Source organism: Mus musculus, chromosome 15 (genome assembly GCF_000001635.26).
Source record: "Mus musculus strain C57BL/6J chromosome 15, GRCm38.p6 C57BL/6J".
In the NCBI taxonomy this organism is placed as follows: domain Eukaryota; kingdom Metazoa; phylum Chordata; class Mammalia; order Rodentia; family Muridae; genus Mus; species Mus musculus.
In genome coordinates, this window is record NC_000081.6 from 103,469,287 (window position 1) to 103,491,155 (window position 21,869).

General features: G+C 43.3%; 1 protein-coding gene across 2 annotated transcripts in view; it reads left to right on the forward strand.

The window, feature by feature from the left end:
- Nckap1l (NCK associated protein 1 like) overlaps nucleotides 1–21,869 on the forward strand; it is a 49,078-nt gene that overhangs the window by 15,504 nt on the left and 11,705 nt on the right. For both annotated transcript variants that reach the window (XM_006520255.3, NM_153505.4), the window contains exons 10-28: nucleotides 1,943–1,999; nucleotides 2,241–2,337; nucleotides 3,482–3,591; nucleotides 3,753–3,885; nucleotides 4,231–4,312; nucleotides 4,514–4,572; nucleotides 4,767–4,912; nucleotides 6,316–6,448; nucleotides 6,692–6,811; nucleotides 8,992–9,137; nucleotides 9,438–9,569; nucleotides 12,674–12,892; nucleotides 14,229–14,359; nucleotides 17,046–17,143; nucleotides 17,260–17,353; nucleotides 17,507–17,589; nucleotides 17,823–17,903; nucleotides 20,706–20,799; nucleotides 21,625–21,741. In XM_006520255.3, coding sequence (XP_006520318.2) covers nucleotides 1,943–1,999; nucleotides 2,241–2,337; nucleotides 3,482–3,591; nucleotides 3,753–3,885; nucleotides 4,231–4,312; nucleotides 4,514–4,572; nucleotides 4,767–4,912; nucleotides 6,316–6,448; nucleotides 6,692–6,811; nucleotides 8,992–9,137; nucleotides 9,438–9,569; nucleotides 12,674–12,892; nucleotides 14,229–14,359; nucleotides 17,046–17,143; nucleotides 17,260–17,353; nucleotides 17,507–17,589; nucleotides 17,823–17,903; nucleotides 20,706–20,799; nucleotides 21,625–21,741 — 2,132 coding nt within the window. The remainder of the gene's footprint in view (nucleotides 1–1,942; nucleotides 2,000–2,240; nucleotides 2,338–3,481; nucleotides 3,592–3,752; nucleotides 3,886–4,230; nucleotides 4,313–4,513; nucleotides 4,573–4,766; nucleotides 4,913–6,315; nucleotides 6,449–6,691; nucleotides 6,812–8,991; nucleotides 9,138–9,437; nucleotides 9,570–12,673; nucleotides 12,893–14,228; nucleotides 14,360–17,045; nucleotides 17,144–17,259; nucleotides 17,354–17,506; nucleotides 17,590–17,822; nucleotides 17,904–20,705; nucleotides 20,800–21,624; nucleotides 21,742–21,869) is intronic.

Consider the following 21,869-nt stretch of genomic DNA (forward strand, 5'->3'; position numbering starts at 1 on the left):
GTACTCTGCACTGAAAAGAAACAAAACAACACTCTCCTCTAAAACAAAAGAAACATAACAAAACACAGAAAGGAGAATGAATACTGGTTCCTCAGCAACTGAGTAGTAGTATTGCTTTAAAAAATTGCCAAGGGCTGAAGCAGGTGAAGGCACTTGTCATCAAGCCCGACAACCTGAGTTCCATCCTTGGAAACCTCAGGGTCCAAGGAGAAAACCTTCTCTTAAATATTGTCCTCTGACCTCTATGTGTTTGACACATGCACACTCCAACGCCACAAATAAATATATAGATTAAAAAAATTACTAAGAAGAAAAAAGGAAACATTTAAAAGAACAAAGAAACAAGAAGATAGTTAAGAATTCCTTCCAGAGTTGAGAGAATTGTAACTTTAACAGAAGTTACAAGAAAGAGCAGTATGTATATATGAAGTTTTCTAGTGTTATGAGAAGCTGTTCTGCTCCTACCACTAAGGACAGCAGCCAATATGAATAATTTATAGTTCAAGAAGTTCTTTGACATAAATGATGTGATTTGATCTTTACAATAATTTAGGTATACATTATTTACATATATATATATATATAGTACACACATATAATATATCATACATGTATGTATGTATATGTATGTATGTATGTAAGTATATATGTAAATGAGAAGGCAGGACTCAGCCTGAATGTCCCTCAGTTAATGAGAAGTGGGAATATGAAATAATTCTAGCTTTTTTTTTTTTTACTCTTAATCTTGTGTCTGTCTCCTGTACTGGATGGAAGTTGAAATAATTATCCATTAGCAGTGCTATAGAGTTGAATCCTGATTTAATTAAGATAGTTCTCACTTCCAAATGTCTTTAATTTTCATGCTAAGTTCAGTAAAGGAGAGGCTTGGAGAAGGGAAATGAGAGGTTACAGAGTCTTTCTAGTGCTATGGCAGCAGCTGACAGGATGAATGAAGATAGTAGGGGCAGGAGCAAGAGGCCACTTAGTGTGGGATTCCGGGGGCAGGTCTCTATTAGGAAAAAGATAGGATCAAACAGATGAACCACAGTAATAACAAAGGTTATTTAATTTGGTGATTCAAGAGTTCACATTGACCTCAGAGGAATGGATTGTGCAGTGTTGAAGGCCTTATGAGACTGGAAGGGTCAGTGAGAGGTGAGGAGGGAAAAGGAGTATATGTCTGGAGGAGCTGCTGGTGCGAGAGAATAGGTGGAGTTCTGTGTCAAGTGAGGATCTCCAGAAGTCAGAATTGTTTCTTGAGAGAAGCAAATAAGGCAGCAGAGAGGGAGGGATAGACAGTGACAGATAACTGGTGAGCTAAACATCAGGAAGAGTGGGTGGGTGGAGGGGAATGGGATGTGTAGTAAGCAGGGGTGAGAAAGGGAAGGTGGTGGTTTGTGACTCCCTTCCTTATCTCAATCAAATCTGCAAAAGTAGTTGACCGGAAAGTATCCAGCAGTATCCAGTGTGTGAAAGGACCTGACCTTCATCACCAGAGGCCAACTGACCACTGCAAGTCATTTCCTTCCCACAGTGGTGTACTGTTTCCTTTCCGTTTTCTTTGTCTCTTCTGTTTTCCTCCTTTCTTCCTTTTGCTCCTTTTTTTCTTCTCCTAACCCCCTTCACCCTCCTTGTCTTTTGACAGACTCTCTGTATGTCTCCCTGGCTAGCCTTCAACTCATGATTCTCCTGCTCTGCCTCCTGACTGCTAATGATGACAGGCATGCATTATCACAACCTGGCTTGGCTCCTGTAGTGATTGTCTCTTAGAATGAAGCAAACAGAGCACAGTGGCCTCTAAGTCACAAGATGGCCTCTAAGCCACTGGATAGCCTTGTTTGCATAGTGTGAGAAGAATGAGTGAGAACCCTGCTAGTTAGGGTGTGTGTACTTACTAACAGATGACATGACGCCCTACTGTGCTTGGTCTGTCAATCCTCAGGTACAGTAAGCGAGTGGCAGACATCAAGGAGAGCAAGGAACACGCCATTACAAACAGGTAAAGGTGGGATGTGGGCCTGGAGGGGTTGGGATAGGAATCTCTATACAGACTTGTGGGCTCATCCCAGGAACTTCCTGCAGCCCCACAGATGTTTGTATTTTCTAAGTTTGAGTTTAGCACTGAGCCTTCCTCCTGCCTGACACATCTTCCCAAGTGCTGCTCTCTTCTGCACTACTTCAGGGGGAACTTGTGAGGGAGGGAAAGACAATATTCTCTATTTTACGTTTTCCTTCCTCAGTGGCCAGTTTCACTGTCAACGCCGGCAGTTTCTGCGGACAGCTGTGAAGGAGTTGGAGACTGTGTTAAATGATGAACCAGGCCTGCTTGGTCCTAAGGCAAGAGAAGTGTTGGGGGAGGGATGGTGACCAATGACTATGTGTGTGTGGTAACCTAGCACTTATGAGTCACTGCATTTCGAGACCCCCTCATGCATACGTTTGAGTCACTTCAGAGCAGTGCAACAGCAGCTTTCCTTTTTCTGGACAAAATTCACAGTTCCTCTCTGTCAGTCATCACCTGATTCAGGCCATCCTCTCTAATTTGTGTGTGTGTGTGTGTGTGTGTGTTTATGTGTGCTCATGCATGTTAGCATACATGAGTCTGAAGGCCAGAGGATAATCTCAGGTCCTGTTCTTCAGGCTTTTTACCTTGTTCTGTTAAGACAGTCTTTCACTGGCCTGAGGCTCATGCATTAGGCAAGGCTGACTGACCAGTGAGTCCAGGAATCTGAAAGTCTTTGCCTCCTAAGCGCTGGAATTACAAGTGCATGCCTCTGTGCATGGCTTCTTTTCTCATGGGTTCTGGTGACTGAACTCAGATCCTCATGCTACCATGGCAAGCACTTTACCAATGGAACCATCTCTCATGCCCCATTCCTGAGTCTCTTGTGGTCAATTTGTGTGTGTGTGTGTGTGTGTGTGTGTGTGTGTGTGTGTGTGTGTGTGCCTATTCTGTGACTCCCCAAGTGCCCAAATGTTTCGTGTTTTACCCTGGCAACATAGCATGCCATCTAACAGCTATTTGCATACTTGGCCTATCTTCTATTTGAGTGCAAACTAATTGATGACAGAGCTTGCTTTCTGTTTTAAGCTATATAAATACCCATTAAGTATTTCTAAAATTTAATTTTGTGAGGAGGGAGGGGTATTGACTGTGAGCTTGGGCCAACATGTGTGTGTCTGAGTCATATGGTTCAGCTTTCTGTATGCCTGCATGCTTGTTTCCAGATGTCATTCGTGTGGCTACCCAATTATATCCACATATAGATTATTTCAATACTTTTTTTTTCTGTGCTTAACACTCCCCCCCCCCCCCGTTCTTTTGCTCTGTTCTGGGCATTGAACCCAGAGCTTTGTACTTGAGAGGTGAGCACTTTACCAACTAAGCTATGTCTCCACACTAAAATTTAAAAAGAAATTGTTTTGTAAGTAGGAAATCTTTTTAAGTAGAAAATTCTAATAGGCTTTTTTTCTCTCTTAGGCCCTTTTTGCTTTCATGGCCCTGTCTTTCATTCGTGATGAGGTCACTTGGCTGGTTCGCCATACAGAAAATGTCACCAAGACTAAGACACCCGAAGACTATGCTGACTCGTTAGTATTTACTTAACCTTGTCCTTAGACTGTGAGAACAGGCAAGGAGGTGTCACATGATCTGGGGGGGGGGCGCATCTCAGTCCCTGCCTTGAGTGGCTGTGTGTGTCCTCTCACAGTTCTATCAATGTCTGTCTCTGTCTTTGTCCTTGTCTTTACAGGAGCATTGCAGAGCTTCTGTTCCTGTTGGAGGAGATCAGGGCTCTGGTCAGAAGACACATCAAAGTTATTCAGCAGTACCACCTCCAGTACCTGGCCAGATTTGATGTCCTTGTGCTTAGTGACATCATTCAGGTATGTTCCACTGATGACATCTCGGAGACTCCAGCATGATTCCTGGTGATTTTTCCCTCTAGAGCCACTGTGGCTGAATGTCTATAGTTTGGGTGTCATAAAGCTGCTATACACTACAGATGAATAGTCTCAGCAGATTTCTTCCCTCTAAGCAAGAGGAAAGAAAATGAAGAGAAATGGCATGCCTCATAGCAGGGATCCTAGGCAGCTCCGTCTGTTTCTTGCGTGGGTTTTTCTGTTTTGGGTAGCCAGCAGTTCCTTCTACTTTCACACACTGAGCCCGTGGCTGCGTTTTCCATCCTATGAACCTGTGAGCACTGACTGCACCTTCGACTTTTCTTTCAGAATCTGTCCGTGTGTCCAGAGGAGGAGTCTGTCATTATGTCCTCATTTGTTAGTATACTGTCCTCTCTGAATCTCAAGCAAGGTAAGTGGTGGAAGGAGGAAGCAGCAGAGCTCTTACGAGGCTGACACAGGTTTCCTGGAAGACTGGTCTGTCAGCCAGAGCCCTGGAGAGAACTCTGAAGAGGCTGCTATCCTGTGCAGCCAGGTGCTTGGTGCTGGTTTTTTGTTTTGTTTTGTTTTGTTTTTTTTTTTCATTTTCTTTTACGTGTGCTTGTTTTTATAGTTGATAATGAAGAGAAATTTGACTTTTCTGGATTAAGGCTGGATTGGTTTCGCCTACAGGTAAGGCTCTCATCCGGTGGTGGCCTCTGTTCTGATTCTTCATCTGAGTCTCTCCACCATTTTTAATTTCTGAAGCTCAGAGAATCTTTGAAAACTGCTGACTAGACAAGACACAGCACACCCAGATCAGATGGTAGCCCTGAGGCTCAGCTTCATCTCATTTGTCTTGTTTTCTCTACTCTTTCCAACCACAGGCATATACCAGCGTGTCGAAGGCACCTTTGCACCTGCATGAGAACCCTGACCTAGCCAAGGTCATGAACCTCATCATCTTTCACTCCCAGATGTTGGACTCAGTAGAGAAAATGCTGGTGGAAACCTCTGACCTTTCTACTTTCTGGTGTGTCCTGTTTCTGATTTCATCGTTCACTTGATACTCTCTCTCTCTCTCTCTCTCTCTCTCTCTCTCTCTCTCTCTCTCTCTCTCTCTCAGAGTTTTGGAGACAGGGTTTTTGTGTAGTCTTGGGTGTCCTGAAACTCACCGTGGTTGGCTTATATAGTTCTGCCTGCCTCTGCCTCCTGAGTGTTGGGATTAAAGGCATGTGTCCATGTTCTCTTGTACACTTCTTTAGTTTTTTCTTTTTTTCTGTTTTGCTATTTTAAATTCTTAGGACACTATAGTTCAAATATTTATTTTCATTTATGGGTATGAATGTATGTCTCTCTATGTGTATTCCACCTGTATGTGGGTACCCACAAAGGACAAAAAAAGGTGTTGAATTCCCTGGAGCTGGAGTTATACAGGTAGTTGTGAGCCACTTGATATGAGTACTCGGAACTGAACCTGGGTCCTTTCAAAGAGTAGTAAATGCTCTTAACTACCAAGCCATCTCTCCAGCTACAACATTTAGATTGAAAAGACAGGAAACCAGGTGTGGTGACACATAGTTATAATCTCAGCACTTGGAAGGTAAGGACAGTAGGATCAGGAATTCAAGGTCATTCTTGGCTTCTTAATGAGCTGAAGGAAAGAATGGGTCTCAAAGAGACTAACCTAAAAAAAAAAAATACCAAAGAAACATGAGTACTTGAGATTCTGCAGCAGGAGGATTGCTGTGAGTTTTAAGCTAGCCTAGGCTATCTAGTAAATCCCAAGCTGTGAAGTAAGACCCTGTCTCAAAAACCCAAAATAAATTAAAGGAAACATGAATGTTGTGGAAGTTGGGAAAGTAAGAACTAACTGAGAGGGCTGGAGAATATGGCTGTTGGAGAATGAACACTTATCTGTCTTCAACAGATGACACTTGGCAATAATTAGTTGATCACTGTAATGTGTAACTCTACTCCTTGAAGGATCGAAAAAAACAAACAAACACCACCAAAACAAGAATAAACAAAATACGATGGTCATGTCTGCTCTTTGCAGTCTATAGAAATTGAGAAATATAACTTCATAAGCATAATACTTATGAAGGAAAGGCAAGTCTCATCCAATTCAACTAGGTTTTCTGGAGCTCTAGTGTCATATTTTGAGGGAATGTGAATTTGGAAGTACTGAATTAGAGAGGATGGCCTGAATCAGGTGATGATTGACAGGGGAACTGTGAATTTTGTTCAGGAAAGGCAAGTCTGTCATTGCACTTCTCTGAAAGCCATTTCAAGACTCTGAAAAGGTTAAGATTCTTTGGCTCCCTTCTACCTCTAGGACAGAAAGAAGGAGGGAGTAGCAAATAGAAAGAAGAAAATTGTTGAAAGGGTCTGGTTATAAAAACCCTGGTTTTCAGTCTTCTTCTTTCTCTACAGCTTTCATCTCCGTACCTTTGAGAAGATGTTTGCTACGACCCTGGAGGAACCAACCATGCTTCGCTACACCATTGCCTTCCCCCTGATTTGTGCTCATTTTGTCCACTGCGTTCATGAAATGTGCCCAGAGGAGGTTGACACCTTGATTTTCAAGCTTTAATGCATCTCCAGCCCTGTCTCTTCCCTGTTTCTCAAAATATAGTTCTAGGGGTTGGTTTTGATCCTTGGAAGGGAACAGGAATAAGTCCCAAACATCTCTATTTGATATAGAATTTATCCTCTCTTTAGAGGAGGGTGGCTCAGGCAAGGAGCAAGAGCAGTATGGGGAGGGGATGTGTCCTCCATATGATGTGTTTATTCCCGGTCCTCTCCATAGTACCCTCACCTGAAGAACCATGGTCTTCACCACTGCAACTCCTTCCTGGAAGATCTGGCCAAGCAGACCAGCAACTGTGTGCTTGAGATATGTGCGGAACAGCGGAACCTGAATGAACAGGTATCCCCTCATCCTGGTTCAGTCTCCTTTCTTACCTTCAGTGCCTTTTCCTCGGGCCACTCTTGTTTCTCTCTCACAGGTCAGATAGATTCTCCATTTCTTGAGTAGGGCTAGGGCTTTTGTGAACTTGGTTTAGGCTAGAATTCCTCTATCAGTATAGTCACTTCAAATAATCTCTTGGGATTAGAATCACAACACATAACCTTTTGACATTGTGACCTGAGGTAGTCTTCTACAAAGTTCATACTGGAGAACTCCACAACTGAGTTACAAAATGGGGCGCGCACACATACACACACACACCCACACACCACACCACACACATGTCTTAATGTTTGTGATTTTGTTTTATCCTTGGTTGCACATGATCTGTTGTGGTAGGTTGGATACACTCAGTGGATAGAAATACCTGAAAACACTTTTACTTGAGCAGATAAACTCCATTAAAATCTGTGCTCCATTTGGAGAGTTTTGGGAGATGAACTTTGTCTTCTTTGCATGGTGCTCACATACTTTCAACAATGGTCCCAGGTCTCTATCTTGTCTAGTTTTTCTGTTTATCAGCATCCCAGTCTACAACTAACTGAACTTTTCAAGCACTCTAGTGCTAGTTACTTTCTTGTCTTCTGGGTTGTTGGATTTTTATTTTTTTTATTTTATTTTTGTCTTTCTCCCTTTACTGACTCATAGCACCTGGTCATGATTAGATCAGCCTACATTTCAGAAAATCAGGAATAAGAAGTTAGTTTTGTTTTTGTCTATGGAGCCTTGAATTTCCCAGACTACCCACCCTTCCTGGATTTGAGTCAGAATAGTAGCAACTTTTGTAGGAGAGGAAGTAAGCTATGAGTGTGTGTGTCTGTACATGTGTAATATGTCTAACTTTGTGAGTACAGATAAACAGTTATTGTATCATGCAGCTTTTTCATTTTCTTATGTGTCAAGTAAGGATGAATAACATTTTTCACAGAGTTGCAATGAGGATTAAATGAAATAGAGTACACTAAATATTTTGTATATACAGTAGCCAATAAATGTTAGCACTTGTATTGTGTGAAGCTTGATGGACACTAATCTCTTAGGCTAATAGTTTGGAGTGAAGATCAAGAAGGAAGGTACATGATCTCTGTCTTTGGGAATGTCCCAGTGTAGGTAAGGGAAATACAAATACGTGATTAAAAGAATGTAAGTAATTGATGCACAGAAGATACACAAGTGAGGATACTTACAGTTGTATTCATCATACTCTACAAATATCTACTACATGTATAGTAGGCAGGCTTACTCAGTGCTGTGTCAGGAATGACTAAGCCTTGGTGAATAATTATTTGTGCACAGAACTGTTGTAAGCAAGTGAGTATTGGCCCTTCAGAGTTAACATTTTGAGTAAATAATTATTGATGCTATTACTATTAAGGTTATATATTTGGATACTGGTTTTTTAACCAACCACAAATACTTTTGTATTAAAGTATCTTTGTCTACCATGGTGGATTTTATTTTATTTTTTGAATTTTTTGAATCTACTGAGTTTGTATTTAAGAATAGGAAGTGTGATTACAAAATGAATTTTCCTGCGTGGCTCATCCAAAGTGATTCCCTAAGGCAATTTGAGTATCAAGTGATAGTTTGTATTTTCTGTAGGGCTACACAGAGAAAGGAGAAATGGAGGATTGATGTTTGAGCTAGCTAGCAAAAAATATACATATACACATATTTAAGAAAAAGAAGAAACAAGGAAAGGATACTGAACATGTAAACTTTGAGAACTGGGAGAGCCATGATAGATAGACTGGGCAGTAGACAGAACAATAAGGGGTATAGCTGGTGAGATGATAGGTTTATCTAGCAAAAAGTATTGTTTCCCCACTTTGGGACCCTACAAAATAAGGTAAGTGGAGTTTTGGCTCTGACTGTTTTCCCTTAAATTTTTCTGTTAGGAAAGACCTCAGATGTGGGTAGGGGAGCAGTGCTTTCATCCTTGAGAGACACTGGCATCTCAGGGTTTGAGGATGTACACAGGGAAATATTTATGAACACACAGGAAGAGGCGAACACATTCTAAAAAACTCCCCACTAGAGAAAGAGAAGCTAGGTGGGTGGGGAAAGGAGCAGATGACGATGATTCTCAGCTGTTAGCAATGACTTTTGCTTATTTCCCCACCATGTCTGTTTCAAAGCTTCTACCTAAGCACTGTGCCACCACCATCAGCAAAGCCAAGAATAAGAAGTCCATGAAGCAGAGGCAGGCTCCCAGGAAAGGAGAGCCTGAGAGGGACAAGCCAGGAGCAGAGAGTCATCGGAAGAACCGCAGCCTTGTCACTAAGTGAGGGTCTGGCTCCTGAGGGCCAAATGGCGCTGTATTAACGGAGGGAGAAAAGGGAAAGAAGGAATGTGATTGGGTGTGTGTGGGGTGGAAGTAGGGGAGGTGGTGTGAGTTGATAGATAAAAAAAAGCACCCAGGTGAGTTTCCTACTTTGCTTTTGAAGAACATTAGTGTGTACCATTCTAGGCTGAGTGTTTCTCAAGAGTGGCAGAGCTCCAAACACAGCCTGGTATTTCCTTCCCAGAAGCCAATGGACAGCACCAGACCAGCACCATAATCAAATTCTCTTTTTCCTTTCAGCATGGACAAACTACATCTAAACTTGACTGAATTGGCACTGGCAATGAATCATGTGCACAGTTTCTCTGTGTTTGAACACACCATCTTCCCATCTGAGTATCTCAGCAGTCACCTGGAGGCCAGGCTTAACAGGTAGCATTCTCTGGCCCATGTTTGTATTCTGTGGCAGTCTTCAGTATGGCTCTGTTAGATCCATCCTGGTGGTCATGTCACAGGCTAGATAGAGACTCTGATACAGTCTGGTTCCTCTGTGGGAAAGAAAAAAAAGAGCCCTACTTCTGTAGATTTTGGTGAGCAGCTGGTCTATCCCCCTTGTTTAGTAGAGTGAGCAGAGAGGTCAGCAGTTGGGACATAAAGGCTAGAATGTCAGGGGCTTTTGGTTGTCCTTGGTTACCTAGAGAATTCTAGGCCAGCCTGACTACACAAGACCTTAAAAAAGGGAGCAGGGGGAAAGAGTGCAGAGTCAGTTCATCCTGCAGCACTGTGCCCACATCCTAGCCATTAGCTATAACAATGGAGCAGATTATCTAACTTATCTGTGTCAGTTTCCTTCCTACTCAGTCCAGGATAATGATATTTACCTTGTAGATCATGGAGAATGACCTGAAATTGAGGGTTAGTAGACAAATACAGATTACTATGAGTGCAAAGTTCCTGCCATATAATAAGCCTTAGTTAAATAAATTCCCTTCCTGTACTTTGCCCCTCATTCCATTGTTTTCTGAAGAAGGAAGGATACTACTTATGTCTGAGGCACTGTAGTTAGGGGATCGAGAGGAATGATTATGACTAATTCATTGTCCTTTTGTCTTTGAATATGAGCAATTAATTTAACAAGTATTTATTGAACACCTACTATGTGTCAGGACCATTCTAGAGGCTGTTGATAAAGTAGCATACAAAACATAGCCTGGACCCATGAAGTTTATCTTATAGAAGGAGAAACAGATTAACAAAATAAGCGAGTAGCATACATGTCAGGTTAGTGATAAATGCTAAACAGAAAGACATAGCAGGGAAGGGAGATGTCATAGGAAGTCTGTGTATGTTAAGGAGTTGATACAGTTTTAGATAGTATGTCCATGGTGTCCACCTTGAAAAAAAATGACATCTGAATGAACTCCTGAAACAACTATAAAGCCAGGTATGGTATGTGACTGTCTGGGAACAATCACTCTATGCAGAATAACCAGTATTTCCAAGGCTGAGATGAAGGCATACTCAAGGGACAAGGAGGCAGAGTGGTGACAGAAACAGAACCCTAGTGATCTGGGTGGGACGTGAGGTTAAACAGCAGTGGAGCAACTGTGCAGAATATTGTAAGGACTGGGCCACATCTAGATATGCAGACTTTGCTTGTCTGGAGCAAAGCTGTAATAAGATTTGTATCCACAGTTTGCTCTGGCTTTATCAACATGAATGAGAACAGAAGCAGGAGACCAGTTATAAATTGTGTTTTAACTGTGAGAGATGCAGATTTATTTCCCTATTAGGGTTTTGCTTGGGTGAAGTGAAATTAGCTTGTTTTTGTTCTGTACACATTAACTCTAGAGGAGGAAGTGCTTCAGTTGCACATGATGTCAAGGAGATGATGGTGTGATAATTGCCCGTGCACACCTTCAGCAGCTGTGGTGTTTTCCAGGCCCTGAAGAAGTAAGGGCGTGATCATTAATTTCCTGGAATCTCTGATTCTTGCTTCACAGGGTCATTATTCCAAGAGCTCCAGGGTTTGTCTAGAGGTTTTAGCTTTTGAAAAAAAATTAATGGAAATTTTATTTTATTTTTCATGTGTGTGGATGTTTTGCATGCATGTGTATCTGTGCAATGCACACATGTTTGGAGTCTTTGGATACCAGAAGAGGATGTTGAATTCTCTGGAATTGGAGTTACAGATGGTTGTTAGCTTCTACCCTATCCCTTTTTGAGACATAGCTTTCCTAAGTAGTATGTAGCCCAGGGATTGACTTTAGATCATAATCCTCCTGCTTTACTGCTCTGAATGCTGGTGAAGGAACCCCCGAAGGGAGACCCTCACTCACTCCAGTCTCAGGAATCTCGAGACCAGAAAGTCACAACAGTCAAGCTTGCTGCAAACACACGAGGTTTTAATGGCACACAAACTAGCATGCTGAGGTCGAGACCCATACACCATGCAGGGGTAGAGGAGTCCGACGACGACCCTATTTTCCAGCAGGCTTATAAAGGCAAAAAACACAACCTAGGGGGAGGATCGGAGAGGAAATAGGGGAAGTCTAGGGGCAGATATTTACTTCAAGGCACCTGGGACATTGAAACATTCTGTGGTTGTTTTTCCCAAAAGTTCCAGGGAATTAGGCCATCTGGCTGGGGGCCGGGGCCCATGTTCTCAGGGCAGTCATTATTTTATTTTTTATTCTTCACTGGCATCACAAGTGTGTGCCACCACAACTAGCTAAAAGTTCCAATACTGATTAGGCTTGTCTCTCACCTTTCTTTTCTATGTTATTTTCCTTTACGTGGTACCCAAGGTTCTAAAATTTCCCATTCATTTGTGGGAACAGAGCTTCCTGAAGCCCTGCCATAAACATTTTGCCAAAATAAAATGGCAACCAAACAAAGGCTTCCAAATATCTCACAGCTTAGGAAGAATTTGAGGAACTCATGTATAGTAGTATAAATGAGGGACATACCTTGAAGAGTATGTTCTACCCTGGCTATTAACCTTAATGAAGAAAAAGCTGTAAGTCAAAGGACTGGCTGTAACAGGAAATCTTAGCCCAGAGGAAGGAACATACTGAGCACTTGACTGTATTCAGCAGACATTTATTCTGTCTTCTCTGGAGGATGTAGGCTGCAGTGTTCTATCTGGTCTAGCATTTATGACAGCCTGGGACTGTACTGTGTCTCCAAGGATTTCTAAGCATGGTTTTCCATTCTTGGCAGAAGTTGGGACTAATTCTTTCCTTAGAGTTAGATGGCATTTGGAAGCTCGGGTCTTTTACCAGCTGATCTAATTTCTCCAGAGAAAGAAATGGTTAGGAATCAAATGTCAATGGACACAAGTCCAAGCTGCCACCGGCCAGCTGTGTGATCTTCAGAAAGTGATTTACTTACTCAGTTTTATTATCCACAAAATAGGGATAATAGTGCTTACCTTAGTGAATCACTGTGGGGTTTAAATGAGATAATATAAGGAATGTAGGGTTGTTTCTGTGGTTGTTAATATATTTGTAATTATTAAGGCTTTTGTCACTTAGAGCCATCGTGACTTTGGCTGGCTACAATGCCACAACCCAGGAGATCCTTAGGCCTTCTGAGCTGCTGGCAGGAGTCAAAGCATACATCAGTTTCATCCAGTCATTGGCACAGTTTTTGGGTGCAGATGCTTCCAGAATCGTTCGCAATGCCCTCCTGCAGCAGACACAGCCACTGGACTCATCTGGCGAGCAGACTGTCACCACTCTCTACACAAACTGGTCAGTGTTCTTTCTTCCTGTTCACCTCTACTAGTACTTTTTCCTTGCATAGTAGGCCCTCATGATCAAGCGCTTTACCCTGCAATGTCTCTCTGAACCTGCAAGGAGGTTTGTTTTTGCTTGTGGATGACAGCAATATGAAAGGCAGACCTGGATCTCCTTCTAGTCTAGCTTTTACATCACTTTCTACACATTAACCCTGCAGCTCTTTGACTTTGTTCCTCTTAATGTCTAAGCCTTAACTTTCCTGTTCTGGATTCTTACTGTTTCTGTTGAAAAGGATTCTTCTTTCTGACATTCTTATTTCTCTTTTTTGCTTTAGCTTCTCTCCCTCTTGCACATTGTCTCCTCATTCTCAGCCAAGGCTGTGTCAAGTCCAGTAGATTGTTCTGAACAGAGAAAGGGGCCCTCTTGGACAGCACCATTTTCTTTGAACTTTTTAATGAGCCAAGAGGTAGATTTCTCCCTCCCCAAGCCACTGGGTGGCGCTTTAAATCTACTATCAGTTTAGCAGAATACTGGGAAGGGGCTAGTCTGGCTAGGTGGATGTACTTTACCAGCTAGTCTAGGGCTTTGAGCATTTATAGTAGGATTGCCTCTCTCACAGAGATAGCTACCTTCTAGTACCCACTGAATACTGCTGCACTAAATTATTTTTTTAATGTAAATGTTCAATTTGACAACTAATTGTAATTAGTGGGGAAAACACTGATTGGAAGCTGAGCTTGGCTCACTGGTGGTTAGCCATCATGCTGTAAAATGCAAACTCAGAGCTGGTATCCTGGTGAGTGCTGCAGTTGGTAGGCCTTTGTCTGCAGACACTGCTGGAGTCAGCTCCTCTGACTTCTCCAGAGGTTAGGAGAGAAGATTTGAAGACTGGGTGATGTGTGCTCTTAGCCAGAGGTTAGATTTGAGACCATATTCTGGGATCCTGGGTCTAGCCTTCTTATGGGAGGATATAGCTTAGGTGTATTTCAGAGGCACCCAGCTAATACTTTTAAAAATGCCAGTGTGAGCCTGTCTTACCTGGCAGAGAGGGTAAGAGCAAGGGAAATTCAGTTGTTGAAAGCGAGCAAGGCTGAAGGCTGGCAATGCATGACACTGAATTGAAGGCATGGTGGCATTCCTATGGATTGGAGGCCACGTGGAATCACATCTCTGCTTCTGAGCCAAAGGCGTTAGGGTGTTAAATAGATTGCAGTATTGTCTTCTTTCAGTCTTTCTTCTTCACTCTAGTCCCTAGCAGGTTGTCTCCCTGACTCTACCATGGTGGTGGCAGAAATGACTGGATGTTAACTCGTGCTTCCCTGACCCAACCTCTCCTCCTGCTCCACAGGTACCTAGAAAGTCTCCTTAGACAGGCGAGCAGTGGAGCCATTGTCCTCTCCCCAGCCATGCAGGCCTTCATCAGCCTTCCCCGAGATGGAGAGCAGAACTTCAGTGCTGAGGAGTTCTCGGACATCTCTGGTGAGTCCAGGGCCCTGGTCTCCTTGCCACAGAATTGAACTTTGTTCTTCAACAGTACCTTGGCCTAAATCCTCCTGCTTTCCAAGAAGCCCATTTGGTGTTTCTCCTGGTATCTCTGCTGGACTCTGCTCAACTTTTAGGACACATAAAAAGAGAGTCTAAAGCAAGGCTTGGGGGATGAAGGTGAAGTGAAAAAAGGATAGAGGTTTAGGAATTAGGCAGGCTCACTAGTCACTGAAGGGATGTATTCTTATAGGGTGGTGACCGATTTAAAGTTTGAGGAGGACATTCTTATGGGAGGCATATTAAGTGGTGATCTGATATCCTGGAGTCTTCTTCCTTGATGATTTCTTGATGAGATGGTGAAAGACCAAGTTTTAAGTACTTACACCTAGAATTCAAGCCACACAAAAGCCTCAAGGGAACTCCTCTTGCTATTCCCATTTTCCAGATGAACATACCAAGGCACTGAGAAGTTGGGAGGTGCTGAGGTCGAACATCCATAAATGGTGGGACTTCAACTCAGACAGTCAAATGTGTATGTGTGTGGGGGCGTGCACACACACACACACACACACACACACACACACACACATATAGGGTTACTAACACAGAAAAGGGAGATATGGTGAGTTGAAAAGCTATTCCTTTTTAAAAGAGGATTTGAAACCCTGTAATTCCTCCTTAAGACTTGTGGTACCAACTGAGAATTAGTGAAGGATCCTATTTCTTCCCCTTTTCTCTCACCTCCATGTAAATGATGGATTGTGCATGGGACCTAGGATAGGCAGAGGTATCTCACGACTCAGACTTCTTCATTCTACTTTTCTGGGGAAGGCAAGGAAGCCAAAGTACATATCTTTGTTTTCCATCTCTGCCTCCTTACTATCCCCTGCATTCTATCCGTAAACAGACTATACTTTGCCTGCTGCAGGTTTTAGATGCCCCCTTTCATCAGCTCTACCCACAAGCTGTAGGCAGCCTCTAAAACCTGCTTTAGGTCTTGCTGACAACTGACAAGCAGCGGGAGGCAGTGCACATTCACCCTTCTGCCACCCCCACCCCAATTTGTCTGGGTTGCCATGGTGATGGGGCAATGTTACTTCAAAAATAGATAGATAAGAAGAAAAGGATGCCATAGGGTTACTAACTGGGGGTAGTGATGGCTGGAGTAGAGGGTTTTGCAGATCCACCCAGTAGACCAGCCTGCTGCCTCTTCATTAGTTTCAGAGATGGCAATTTTGACCCTTTCCCCCTCAGGCAGCAGTGTTAGCTTTCTGAGGTAGCTAGTTGATTGTAAAATCCTTTTACAATTCTCAGCTTAGTACTGTGGCTGTAAATTGGTGACTCTATAAATGTCTGGTATTTACTTTGGAGCAGGCATCACATTAACTGCAGTGACCAAGGCAGTTGGTTCTTCTGTAGTTGATGGAGGTGAATGGCATTAACTGGACCTTCCTCCAAAGACTGCAGCCAGGAACCCCAGTTTCCCTTCCTTTCTGAATTCCGATTAAAGATGTTGAACGTGTCTTTCTTACTCTGCTCTCCTGTTACTTCTGGTCTCTTATGCTGGAATGGCCCATAGCCAAAGATCACAGCCAGAGTCTCTTCCATATGAGCTTGCCACTAGGATTTCCAACCTGGGATTCCCCCAGGCAAATTTGATTTAACTCAGAAAGGGCAAAAGCAAGCTGGTGGGACTGATAAAGCCTTAGGGGCAAGTCTAGATTTGGAAGAATAAATAATTTAAAGCAAAAAGAACTGAGACTCTGGGGAATGTGTGCTGATTATGAAAAAGAAAAGGCAGCTCAGGGGGAAACTGGGCCAGTGAGATATTAAATACCAGAGGTCTGAGAAACGAGACCTCAGATGCATATGCATTGTCTCTGCAGGGATGGAGGGGAGGGCTTTGCACTGGGTTTCTGAACATCCCTCTGATGTGATTAATTTACCTTGGTCAGGCACCTAATCTCATCACCTGTAAAGCCATGGTGAGGTGCCTCTGCCTCAAACCGCATAGGGCTTCTGGTAACAATCATGTAAGATACCCCCTTTTCATCTGCACTAAGTTTCCTACAGTGTTTATCAATACAGTTTCTTATGCTCCCATCACCTCCGAAGAATTCATGATTTCTTTTCATATTACAGAGGAACAAAGTGGCTCTGAGAGGTTTAGTGACTTCTTTGAGGCTTCACATCCAATAAAGCAAGTTTAGCTAGGATAACAATAGCAAAACCCAGAAAAAGGGACCGGGAAGTACAGATTCATATAAGAAGCAAATGGGGGCCTGGAAAGATGGCTCAGCAGTTAAGAGTACCAGCTACTCCTCTGGAGGACTGGAGTTTAAGCTCCAATAACCACACAGTCTTTAACTCTGGCTTCATGAGATCTGATGTCCTCTTCTGGCCTATATGGGAATTTCATGCTCATGGTGCACATACATTCGGGCACACAGACACATCAATTTTGATTTTTTAAAAAAGAAGAAAATAGCTATCATCATGTGAGTTGAGTCATGCTATAGGTACCAGTGAGGAGTGGGGAAATTGTCCCATAGGCAGCCAGACCTGCCACCTATATGTAGGACTGGAAATTCCCCCCCTCCCTGGTTGCCCATGTTCTTTCCTTCCTAGACAACATTTTAAAAATCCAAGGACCTGTGTCCCCTTTGAAATTCTATTCCAGAGATGCGAGCCTTGGCTGAAATTCTTGGTCCCTATGGCATGAAGTTCCTGAGTGAAAACCTGATGTGGCATGTGACCTCTCAGATTGTGGAGCTGAAGGTAGGTAGTATGGCAGGGGCCTGGGAAAAGGTCTTGCCTTGGCACCGTGGGAGCTGGAAGATAGAGTGTTGCTGATTTATCTCCCTGCTGTATGCCTCTGTTTTCTTCAACTGCAGAAGCTTGTGGTGGAAAACATGGATATTCTGGTCCAGATCAGATCCAACTTCAGCAAGCCAGAATTAATGGCATCTCTGCTGCCCCAGCTGACAGGTAAACAAACACCTTTCTAAAGGAACTATGAGGGAGATACTGTGAATGTTGGGGGCTTTGAGGAGCTGGGGATTAATTAGGCTGGGCCTGGAAAAGCAAAACTCATCAACATTCTCCCTTGTTCTCTTTTCTCACAACACACTTCCTCTTCAGGAGCTGAAAATGTGCTGAAACGAATGACCATCATTGGGGTGATTCTCAGTTTTAGGGCCATGGCCCAAGAGGGACTTCAGGAGGTGAGTGGGGGAAGGTTATTGCAAAATCCCTAGGCCTCTCTGCAGATAGGGTTTATGTGAATCATTGTGAGCATGGAGGGGAGGTGGTGGCAGATGTTCTTCAGATACCTGAATTTAGAGAACTTCCAGGCCTGGGGGATGGGGATTGGAATCCTGGCTTCTTAAGTTGAGACCCCCTTCTGGTCAGTTTTGATCTGTGTTTTTGAATTCGCTCATCTTTTTTTTCTCTCTAGGTTTTTTCTGCCCACTGCCCTTTTCTCATGGGCCCCATTGAGTGCCTGAAGGAGTTTGTCACCCCTGACACAGACATTAAGGTGGGGTGCAACTTGGAATTCAGTTAGATGACTTAGTGAAGACAAAAGTTGTCTATAGTATCTTGTAAAAAGCTCTGAAGAGCAAGAGTTGGGACTTAAGTGGGGAAACAGGGTGGGCAGACTTTGAGAGGTAGAGGGAGAGAGGAGAGGAAGAGGGGGAGGGAGAGGGGGAGAGGGAGGGGAAGAGTGGAAGGGGAGGGGGAGGGGAAGGGGAAGGAGAGGGAGGGGGAGAGAGAGGGGGAGGGGGAGAGGGAGAGGGAGAGAGGACAGAGCTGGGGACCCATATGGGGTACAGAGGAAAATGGAAGGCATGAGACACTTGGGGAAACATCTATGTGGGGAGATGGGTAAGATCTGGAGTAGTATAGGTTTTCACTTGAAATGAGCAATATGGAAAGCAGATGCCAAGTTCCTTGCAAACATATCCCCTCCTTAGTCAGAAGTACTTTTTGTAAGATTTGTTCCTTCCTTTCCCACCCACCCTACCTACCTCAGAGGTACCCCTGCCTCAGGCTTTTCTCCCTCTCAGTTCTTAAATACCAGTCCCCCCTAACATCTGTTTCAGGAACCCATGAGGCATAGGAGAGGGAAAGTTTGAGAGAGGAAGAGAACTTGGGGAGAGAGAGAGGGAGAGGGGGGAGAGGGAGAGAGGGAGAGAGGGGGAGAGGGAGAGAGAGAGAGAGAGAGAGAGGGAGAGAGAGAGAGAGAGAGAGAGAGAGAGAGAGAGAGAGAGAGAGAGAGAGAGAGAGAGAGAACAGCTTCTGCAGGCGAATGGAGTTAACTGTCCATTCCCTCCACCCTTGGAATTAGCTTGCCTTTTGAATCCTCTAGTACAAACAAATGTGTTATGCAGGAAATACAGCCAAAGCCTGGGGACAAGTTCCTTCTGGTATAATGAACAGGCTATTTCTCTTATGATTGATTCCTTTAAAGGAAAGAGGTCTGAAGTGGTGAGCTGGAAGAATTAAAGAAGGTGTTAGGAACTTCCTTACTTGGGAATCAAAACATGTACAGAATTCCCTCCTTTTTCTGCCTCAAATCACCTGGGGGTCAGGTGAAGGGTGACATTTGAGTGGGTTCTCAGCCCCTGTTGGAAGGTTTTGATTTGATGCATAGCTCTGGTTTCCAGCAGTTGCTGACTACAAGCTGAGTGCTCCAGTCAGGAGTTTGTCCAGCTCACATCATCTGGACGGTTCTGATTTTTAGGCTCAACTTGCTTGAGAATATAGGCAAATGGGTAGAGAAAGGGGACGGCCTGCAGGAAGGTCTCTATTGTCTCAGAGATAGAATAGAGGAAGGGAAAATGAGACTTGTCAACCATCCCTTTCTTCCTTCAGTACCACCTATGATTCATTATGTCCCTGATATGCTTGGCCTGTGGCCACAGGCAGGCGGGTCTAAGGGATTTAAATAAAGGGCTGAGCAGACGGTGGCTTCTGTATTGGTACTATTTACAGAATGTGTTGCTATGACATGTGTGGGGCATTTGTGAAAAAAATGTGCCTTAGAAAAACAAAACAAAACAAAAAAAACAACAACAAAAAAACCTCAGAAAACAGAAAAACAAACCTTCAAAAAAGGTCTAAGTGCTTGGGATGGGAGTCATGATTTGAATTACATCCTGAGAACTCAATTCTGAGTACAACGAATGAGAGATCCAGGTATCAATCAGTCAGTCTTTATTGATGCCTTGTATATGTGCTCAGCCCTAGGCAAAACACTAGGAAGATGAAGAAGAGTGCAAAGATCTGGTTACAGTAAAGGGAGAAGAGGGTAGGAATTCTGTTAGTCACTAAGGTTGATGCTTTACCCATATATTCTGATATAAGTATCACTGTCCCCTTTTTACAGATGAGAATCCTGAGGCTCAAAGAGGTTAAAACCTTTAGACACAGGGACTAAATGGTGGTGGTAAGGTTTGAGCCAAGATCTATCTCACTTCCAAAAGGCCTTCTCCCTCTACTATGCCACAGGATGTTTAAAATGTAGACTCTGTTTGGGAAGAAGCCACATGTTTTGCTTCCCCTCTGAAAAGACAGCTAATACCAGGTGCTGTGTATGGTCTGTGCTTGGTCAGTAAAACAAGAAAGGAAGGAGAGAGGAGTTGAGACTGAGTCAGGGAGGCCTACAAGTCTTGAATTAAGCTTGAGGGTGCTCATAACTCAGATGTAAACAGAGAAGAGGGAACAACATTAGAGACTGAAAGGACTTGGACTAAAGTAAGAAAGGAAGTGGTAATCTGGCACAAGTGAATAAGTAACCTTGGCTGCACTGATTAAATGAAGCATTTAGGAAAATAAGGTTTTCATTGAATGCTAAGCAGTGTGTGTGTATTTATGTGGGTTTGTGCATTTGTGCGTATGGGTGTATGCACATGTGTGTCCTCAATTTTTCTCCACCTTATTTTGTGAGATAGGATGTTTCATTGAACTGGTAGCTCATTGATATGGTTAGGCTAACTGGCCAGTGAACCCCAGGATCATCCTGTCTCTCCACTCTGGACCCAGAGCCAGAGTTATAAATGTACACTACCATACACAACTTTTTTTTTTTATGTGGGTGTTGGGATTCAAATTCAGGTCCTCATGCTTGTGCAGTAAATACTTTATTGACAGCCATCTCCACAGCTCTGTAAAGCATTTTTGCCCTTTGCAGGCTACAGAAAGCTGTGAGACAACCATCTAGAAAAATAACAGTAGGTTAAAATACCATGACTTAGGCTTCCTGGCTGCTGGTAGCTTTGACCAAGCACCTCTCCTATGCTAGAATTTCTCTCCAGGATTTTGTTTTGTTCTCTATCAGGTCACCCTGAGTGTCTTTGAGCTGGCATGTGCTGCAGGGGTGAGCTGTGACATTGACCCAGCCTTGGTAGCTGCCATTGCCAATCTGAAAGCTGGTAAGATGGAAAACGGGCAAGGAAGGGTTTGTGCCCCACTTTGGGCAGGTGGAATGTCAAATTAAAGAAGGTTTTGTTTGGGGTTGTGAATTTAGATGATGTAAGATGGGATGTAAGACAAAATATAGTCCCTAACCTTCAGAGGATGCTCACAGAGGTGATTTAGGTTTTATTGATCAAGCTGAAGAAGATAGTTCTGAGTGAGAGTCTCTTGTTCAACAAGTGCTCAGGAAACTTATGGTGAGGTTGGGGAAATAAGATCCATGCAAACAAATCAATGAGAGAACAACTCTAGATAGCAGATGATCTCACACTAGGTTGTGTGGAATGACATCCAAGTTTCCCACAGTGATCCTGTGCACCTTCCGGTCCTTTCCCAGGCCCACTCTTACATGTTCCGTTACACGTTTCTGTGATTTGGCCCATTTGTTGTCATATATACCTCAAAGGAACCTGAATCTAGGGATTGCTATTAAGCTCTTCAAATTTGCCAGATTCATCCATTTTCTCCTCTCTTGATCAGTGAAAATTTTTTCTCTCCTTTCTGCCTCTCCAGCTCTTGAAGAAGCTGACAGGTATCCTAGGATGCCTGTCAGCAGAGCTCTTGATGGGAGTTTTGCTCTGCCATGGGCATGGGCAGGGCTCTAGGATTTGAGCCTTACTATAACTGGGTACTTCTGTCTCCTTTAGTCACTTTTAACTTGTCTACAATAGATGCTAAATCATGTTAGAGATATTTTCGCACACGACTATGCTTCTGTGAAGTAGGACCCTGTAGGAGATTATTCCAGTTTGCTGACCTTACTTTTCCTTGTGTCCCCCCAGATAACTCATCCCCTGAAGAAGAGTATAAGGTGGCATGCCTACTCTTGATCTTTCTTGCTGTTTCCCTCCCACTCCTTGCCACTGACCCGTCTTCCTTCTTCAGCATTGAGAAAGATGGTAAGTAAGATGTAGATTTGAAGGAGTAGTGCTATTCAGGTTTCTGCTGGAGAGGGAGGTAGACTAAAGATAAGTTACTTGGAACATATAGACTTATTTAAGGGTGTAAATATCTGTTTCAAAAAGCA